The sequence below is a fragment of the Thrips palmi genome, unplaced genomic scaffold, assembly GCF_012932325.1.
Source record: "Thrips palmi isolate BJ-2018 unplaced genomic scaffold, TpBJ-2018v1 HiC_scaffold_7, whole genome shotgun sequence".
Classification (NCBI taxonomy): domain Eukaryota; kingdom Metazoa; phylum Arthropoda; class Insecta; order Thysanoptera; family Thripidae; genus Thrips; species Thrips palmi.
In genome coordinates, this window is record NW_023144634.1 from 2581968 (window position 1) to 2590336 (window position 8369).

Genomic DNA, 8369 nt, shown 5'->3' on the forward strand with positions numbered 1-8369 from the left:
GGTCAAATAAAAAAACAAAATAACATAAAGCACATCATCCACTGTTTTGTCTTCTTCGGCGATGACACGAATATCACACTTTCTCTCTTGAAACCACAAACATGAACTCAAAGTCTCTGACTCGCGCACACACACACACACACACTCACAAAAGGCAACACGACACATTAAAAAACGCAACATACACGACGACAGCGCGCAGTAGCCACATTAATCAGAATGATAAAAAGTAACAAACACACACACACACACACTTGCACGAACACATACACATTAGGCACGTCGGGGCGTTTGCTGTAAAAGTCCTGGCCCCTGAAATGAACACAACAGAGTAGAGAAGCACCCACCAAATAATGAAACGCAGTCCGGGGGACTTGAATGGGGACAAGAAGGGGGGGGGGGTGTCGTTCCCGAGGGCAGCGCTCACAAACACAAGCAGGAAGCGTGTCCCTTTTTGTTTGAAACAAATGTGGGCGGGCCGCATATGGCCCCGTACTCGATTAGCGCTTATCCAGTGTGCAGCGCGGTCGCCGCGGAAGAGCGACGAAGAGAGAGTGCCTCTCTTTTGCGCCTCTCTCGGGGTTCTCCGGCGAGCGACCTGCCGGGACGGATGTGCCAGACACCGTCCGGCAGCCCGCTGGCCGCAGGGAGAGAGACAGATAGAGCGAGCACGTCTTGGGGGGGGGGGATGTGATTTGTGATTCGGTTGAGCGAGTGGAGGGGAAGGTTTGTTGGGGGGGGGGATCACAGCAAGTGTTCGTTGCAAAACGTGGCGAGCGATACAGACGTTCTTGGTCTGACACAATGACAAATAAAAATATAAAAGGATCGGATCGTTGCGATAACAGTGTCGTGGACCGCACGCGGCGCAGTCTAGTGCACTGTAAAACTTTGAATGGTGATAACGCAAGTGCGGGGAATCCTCGCTCAGTGGAAAAATGTTTTCTCAATGTTGCAGTCTCAACGTTTCACAACAAAGTGAAGGTTTGAGTAATAAGCAGTGACGCAAATTACCTCTGGGAATGAGGTCGGTGGGGTGGGGCAGTCACATTAAGCAGTTCTATTGAAAAAAAAACCTGAATGCATTTACTCGAGTCCTGAACGCTTAGTCGGTAATCGTCACATCAAATTGGTCATTCGGAGTACACGCGGCCTGCCCGCAGGCACGCACTCGAAACAGGCTGAGTGTGGCGACTAGCAAGTCTTCGAACAAACCGCCACGCGAACGCCTCAAAATAGTCAAATACATAAATATTTGGAAGGAAGGATTTTTTCCCCGCGGCGCAGAAAATAAAATCATGATTCCAGCGGGAAGATTTATCGTGCTTCCGAAGTCAGTCGACTTGTGCAGAAAGGCGTTCTTCGCTTTTCGACAGCGTAGGCCGCAAATTCAGAGCGTCAATACGAAACGTGACTGCGCCGCCCTGCCGAGCGCGTTTTCTCGACTACGGGACGGGGGAGGGGGGGGGGGGCGTTGGTGGTGGGGGCTTTTACAAATAATAACAACAACAACAATAACCGTACAAAAAGCAGTCCTTCTACGACACGATTCGGACACGATGGACGGAGCGGGCGTCACGTCCTCGAGGTCATGAAGCCGGAGGGCTCCTCCTCGTAGGAGAGCGGCGAGCAGAGCACGTCCACCTCCACCTCCACGGTGGCGAGGGTGGAGTTGGTGGCGGAGCGGCGCGGCCGGCGCACGGCCTTCTGCCGGCCGCTGCTGTAGCGGGATGACGAGGCGTTCGCGCTGTGCGTGGTCACGCTGTGCATGGCCACGCCGGGCGCGGTGCCGCCGGGGGTCGTGGCGGGGTGCGGTGCCCACTGGCTAGGCACGCCGCTCGGCCCCGGCCGGCACACCACCTCGTCATCCAGCGGTAGCTAGCTGCTGAGGGACGTCATGATGTGGCTGTCCATCGTGTCCTCGCGATGTCAGAGCGGCCGCGTCGACTCGGCGCCCTCGGGGCCGTCGGGGCCGTCGGCGTGGCTGGGCGCCAGCATGTCCACGCGGGTGCTGATCGAGCAGTCGCTGCAACAGAGAGAGAAGGGTGCGTCAGGCGGCTGCAGCGGCGAGACTCTCACACAGTGTGCATGGTGAAAACGGTTCCGGGTTCGCCCAGGTGGCACAGTGGGTCAGATGACCGGCGCAGGCGGCCGAAACTCTATAACCGAACGTGCGACACCCACCAATGGACTCCTCGTTCAGCGACCAATCCATTGGTGGGGTCACACGCTCGGTTCGAGTCCCATTTAGCGACTCCATAGAGCTCAAAGCGCGTCCGGAATTTCGACCGCCTCCACCGGTCTTCTGGCCCATTGTGGGTAGGCTATCAAAACAGCACAGGGGATTTCCAGGGAGCTCCTGGGAAAACCAGGACCCGTTTTTGCCGAGTGGGGCAGAATTTCCAGGCGGGCGCTGATGGAACAGTCGCTGCGACACAGAGAGAGGGGCGGCGTCAGGTAAGTGCGGCGGATTAACTTTCACAGAGTGGGGATCAGGGCCGTGTCGAGTTTCGCCAGAGGACACGCACGTGACACATAGAAAGGGTCGTTTTTACACGACACTCTGAAATAAAAAAAAGTCTTCAATTCAGCAAAACGCCCCATGAACATTTGCAAAAGGCTTCGCTAATCAAGGTGGGACGGTTACACGAATCGTCGGCTTTGTCGTCAACGTCAACATTTCCTGCAAATTCCAGCATTTGATGCTGACGATTTTTTTCCGGCCATCAGCCAAGGTGAAATGTTGACTATTTTTTCAGTGCATCAGCAAAGGTGAAATGTTGACGACTTTTGTTCAGTGCACCAGAATCGAATCTGAGCACCAGCAGCAGAGCGCCTGTGGAACGGAGGGTAGGCAAGCCCGCCGAGCTCACCTGTCTCCGTGTTGCCTATCCTTCACTTCACAGGCGCTTAACTCCCAACCTCGCAAACTAAGTTCAGCGTCACAAACAAAAGTAGCTTGATATAGACAAAGCCATAAGCTTTGCTTTACAAAAGATACACCTTATAATTACCAAGTAACTCGTCGTATGAAAAACGTAATAGTTCGAACCTCAATCAAAGTACTTCGAAAGGTTTATAGCGACTTCTCAAATTTCTAAATTATAACTCTCGCCTGACAAATGTACCCCACGCGAACTTCTTTAACTCGAAATAGTGTTCATGCCGAGAGATGCTGGACGCGTTACCCGACAGTGCGTAGACTCAGACTGCCCAGGCCGACGCCCGGTCCACGCCACTGGAAGGGACCGGGGAGGGGAACATCTCCACGGATAGCGTCTCCCCGCTGTAGCGCTGCCGGAGTTGGAGTTGGATTCGCTGGACATCGCTTTGCTGCCACGAAGCGCCGCGGCCCGGAACACACCAAACGATCGAGGGTGTGGGGCTCCAAGCCGAGCTGAGCCGAGTCGAGCCGGACCGAGCCGGGGGCTGAGCCGAGCCACGCCTGAGCCGAGCCGGTGGTTGAGCCGAGCCTGAGCCGAGTCGGGCCGTAACACGCCGCTCGCAGCGCACTCTTCCAAACGAGGAAAGGAGAAGGCAGCCTTCCCTGCCGGAGTCCCTGCCACACGCACTCAGCACTGACGGCGGGACACAGTGGGCCAGAAGACCGGTGGAGGCGGCCAAAACTCTAGACGCGTTTTGAGCTCCAGAGTCGCTAAATGGGACTCGAACCGAACGTGTGACCCCACCAATGGATTGCTCTCCGAACGAGGAATCCATTGGTGGGGTCACACGCTCGGTTCGAGGCCTGTTAAGCGACTCTGGAGCTCAAAACGCGTCTAGAGTTTTGGCCGCCTCAACCGGCCTTCTGGCCCACTGTGCGGGGCTCAGAGCGGCCGGGCAGCCGGGCCTGTCAGACAGGGGGAGCCCAGGCGGAGCTGGCAGCCACCACACACAGCGGCCGCAGCCTCCAGGTTTAACCGACCTTGAAGCGAAGGGAAGCGTCCCAAGATTTGCCCGGCAAATAGGCCGTTTGAGACCGACCGACCAGCCACTACGGGCCGTGCAGCCCGCGCCGTGGACAGGCGCGGCTACAGAATGGGATGGAGGTGGGGCAAAGGGGTTTTTGTCCCCCACAGAACATAGCTAGCCACCTGAAAGGTAGGCAAAAAGCCATGTATTTCCCCTGTAATAGGCCAAGGCTACTTTGCCCCCCCTCCCACACAATACATACACACACACACACACACACACACACACACACACACACACACACTCACACACAAACTCACAGACACACAGAGCCAGTCTCGCAGTGTGTGGTCTTCGCCGAAACCTCCGCGTGGTGCACGGGTATGCAAGGCAACTCCCATCCGCGCCAGACAGCCTCCACGCCGCGCCTCGCCAACCGCGCACTTGCGATACAAATTAGCTCGCGTGTACCGACACGGCGTGGCCGGCCGCCACACTGGCGCCACTTTCCGCCAGTGTGGTGTCAGGAGCCAAGGGGGAAAGCCTCGCGAGCAGCTCCACTGTGATTCCAAATAACGCTGCTAACGGCACGTATGGTGCAAATGCCATAACCACATTGCACCTCGCGTACAATGCGTCCTGAAAGCGCCATGTACAAACGCGTACCAAGGCATTGCACTTCACGTGAGATTCAAAAGCTCGTGGAGCATGCGTAACAAGGATTCTCCTCTTAGGAAGCGTCATGCATGGAATTAGCTCACGAGTTTAATTTTGGCGTGAAGGTGTCGTTTGTTGTTTTTGCTGTTGTTGTTGTTGCTACTCCACACACCGTGTTCCAACAGTGGCCTGCTCCTGAATCACAGCACCAAAAAAAAACTGACAACGTGAAATTCACGGCCCAGCAGGCAAACCTGGTCGGGGCCTCAGATGTTTTCCCGGGTCGTTTTGATGGAACACCGCTGGGAGGTGGGCGGTGGTGCGGTGCGCGCGCTGTGGGGGCAGCCGGGGGCGGGGGAGGGAAGGGGGGGGGGGCGTCGGGTCTGGCGGCCTGGCCTGGGACGTGTTGCCAACATATTTCCCCGTCCAGCCGTGCCGGGTCAGCCGCGTTGAGGATCAAGCCATGTCGGCCAGCCCCAATCTACACGAGGCGTGTACAGTGGAGCCGCCCGCCTCGCCCCGCCTGCACAGCTGCGATCCTCAGACGAGCTGCCCGTGTGCAAGCGAGGATCCGGAGGGAGAATGCGCCCTTAAGCCCCTGGATAGCCACCTGGTCGGCAAAACAAGTGCGGGTCCATGGTGGTGGTGGCAAGGGTGTCCCCTCTGCCTAAAGGCCGCCTAAAAGGTAGGCGAAAAGTAACACTTCGCTCCTGTCTGTAGGCAACTTCTGCGTCATTGCCCCAAACCAGACTTGCCCCCGGATCCTCCCTGGGACAAAACGCAACACTTTGCCCCGGTAAGCAGGCAACAAGTGAGACTTTGCCCTCGGCCAGCCCTTTCGGCCGGCCCTGGCTCGGCTCCGCCACTGCCCGTCCGCGGCCCGGCGTTGGCGTTTTCGAGTGGCGGTTCGTCTGATTCTCCAGCGGGCTCCTCATTCCGCGGCGGCCTTTAATGAGTCCGGCATGACGGGGAATGTGGCTTTGCGCCGCGCGCTGTGCGCTGTGCGCGTGCCTCGGTTATTTAGTGCACACCTGTTGAGGCGGACCAGCGCCGACCCACCGGACGTTTCTTTCGGCACCGTTTGTGTTTCGCCCGCCCGGCCAGCCCGCAGTGTAGGCAACCCGTCGTGCGGCCAGCCTGCAGTGTAGGCAACCCACCGTGCGAGCGTGCAGTGTAGGCAACCCGCCGTGTGGCCAGCCTGCATAGTCCAGTGTAGGCAATCCACCTTGCGGCCAGCCTACCCGGTCCACTGTTGTAGGCAACCCGCTGTGCGGCCAGATCGCCAAGTACAGTGTAGGCAACCCGCCGTATGGCCAGCCTGCATAATCCAGTGTGTCAAGCCGCCGTGCGGCCAGCCTACCGAGTCCAGAGCAGGAAACCCATAGAACGATGCGGATAGGGTGCACAAGGGGATGTTACGACGAAGACATTCCGAAAGGGTTGCCTACCAGCCCTAGGCCACATCAGACAACTTCTCGCGAGGAAATTCCAGGTAGTGCGAGGTTGGCAGGCTGAGGCTCACAAACCCCTTTTGACAGTGGCGATGGCCGGCTGTGGGAAGTTATGCCGACACACACTAAATTCCTTATTTTGGCTGCACCGCAGTTTCAGCCTGCGGAGTCGAGGGTAGGCAACCCAGTGGGTCGCTCTGCCCTGCGGGCTGGCCTATCCTGGACTCGGCGGGCGCTCGGGTGCGCTCCACTACAACAAGGAGTCTGCCTTGGAGGCGGCGGGGTCGGTTGCGTGCATACTGAACTGGTCCTTAGCGAAGGCCAACGAGAAAGCCCCTCTCGAGGGATGCTCCGGCCCCGCCCCGCCCCGCCCCGCCCCGCCCCACTCCAGGCCCCCAATCGGGTCAGCCCCGGGGTCCTCGGGCCGTCTCGCCCCACCGAGTCAATTGGGAGAGGGGCTCAAGTTGTGGCGATGCGTTGGCAGCACCGTCGGCCCGTCGGCACGGCGGTGGGAAGGGGGGGGGGGATAGGTCGAGGAGGGCGGGTCCGGGCGAGATACAGGTCATCCCTCAGCACAGCTCTCCGGCCGGGCGTCCACTCCCCCAGGGCCCCAGGGTGCAGTTTCATAAGAAGCGCCCCCCACCCCTCTTTTCCTTCCGGACTCCAGAACCCCGTGCGGCTTATCCTGTAACCCATATCCAGAGTCGAGACTCGAGGCGGAGTGGAGCCAGTGCTCTCACCTTGGCAGCATGGCAGGCCCATCCCGGCGTCTGCTGTGTGGCGGGGCCTGGGTTCAATCCCGGGACGAGATAATAGTTTTCTCTGCTCCGGCTCCACCCGCACTGCCCCACCCCGCCGCCCAGCCCCGCACGAGCGTGTCGCCAGTTGTGTCGGCACCCGGCGGCGCGCGAGGCGTTCGGTTCGGTGGCTCAGCCGACGTGAAGTTCATCTTGCTCAACGTCAGACGCGCCGAGGAGAAAAAGGAGAGAGAGGCGGGGGGAATCGTGGGCGGGGACGCGACCGGGACGCGACGGGGACGCGCGCTCAGCGAAGCCCGCTCTGCTGCGAAGCGAATCCGGACCAGCGGCAGGCCGGTACACTGTCGCTGCATTTCCCGACGAGTGCCCGACGGCAATGGTGCCGGACAGTCGCGCCATCGGTGTGCCATCACTCAGCAATTTTTAAAGTGAACACGGGTGACTCTTCTGGACAGTCAACCTAAAGGTTGACGCTTTCCAGGGCCTACTTCACACTTGACCCTCATGCTGTAAATAAGTGTGCGAATGGCAAATGCTACCAGTCCTGATCCATACTACAACACAGGCGCATTCACATCCCATGAACAAGTGCACTCTTCTCTCTACAGTATGCCTGTCAAGTAGGTGTTAATTAGCGTCAACCTTTAGGTTAACTCCCCAAAAGAGTCAACCATGCACACTCTTGCCAGTTCGTAGATCACTCGTAAAAGGATAATTTAGCCTGGTGATACTCAGCGACCGAGCGACTTTCAATGCTGGACATGAAAGGACCAGAAAGGAAACCATGAACCATGAAAGGAAACCAGTATCTGCGGTTCGTTTTTTTAGCGAGTGATTAGTCCAGCCAGATGAGCGACACGACGAACTGGGTATTTTTCCTGTCGTCTCTGTTTTTGTTGTGATGTAGCAGGCCTCGTGTTTGCTTCTCCTGGATTGGCTGGCTGCTTGCCCGCGTCGCTCGCTCCTCTATTTATTGTCCGGCCAGAGTGGCATTCCTGGGGCACCTGACTGTGTGCCAGTGTGTGTGTGTGTGTGTGTGTGTGTGGTGCGTGTGTGAGGAGGAGGAGTCGTCGGGGTGTTAGCGGACACATCTCCCACTGTGTTGTGCGAACACGAATGTCGTGTGTGTTTGTGTGTGTGTGTGTGTGTGTGTGTGTGTGTGTGTGTGTGTGTGTGTGTGTGTGTGTGTTTTCTGCCGGCTCGAGACACGCAATGTCGCGCTATAGAAACACAACACGTGACACGCAAGAGCGCTTCCAGCGCGCCTTCCTTCGATACCACCAACACCGCCAGGACAACTGTATGCATATAAAGGATGCAGGATGGAAAAACTGATGACAGGGACAAAAATATCCCCGACCCAGTACCCGTTCCGACGACTTGTGGGTTTTGGCGGGATTCCGATTTGGTGCGGCATTTCGTGGGAGCGGCGGCGCGGCGGGGTGTGTTGCAGGTGACTGGACTCAATCCCAACGGACCGCACCGAAAGGTAAACAAAGTAAACAAACAAACAGCGAGCAAACCAACGGGCTTTGCTTTGCCTTGTCTGAAGCCGGCCGGCCGCAAACACGGAAACCCGATACCCGTTTAA

General features: G+C 57.8%; 1 protein-coding gene across 1 annotated transcript in view; it reads right to left on the reverse strand.

Annotated features, from left to right (window-relative positions):
- Positions 1-1929: 1929 nt before the first annotated feature.
- LOC117652708 (protein tipE) overlaps positions 1930-8369 on the reverse strand; it is a 72537-nt gene continuing 66097 nt past the window's right edge. The window contains exon 3 of the mRNA XM_034397801.1: positions 1930-2026. Within this exon, the coding sequence (XP_034253692.1) occupies positions 1930-2026 (97 nt within the window). The remainder of the gene's footprint in view (positions 2027-8369) is intronic.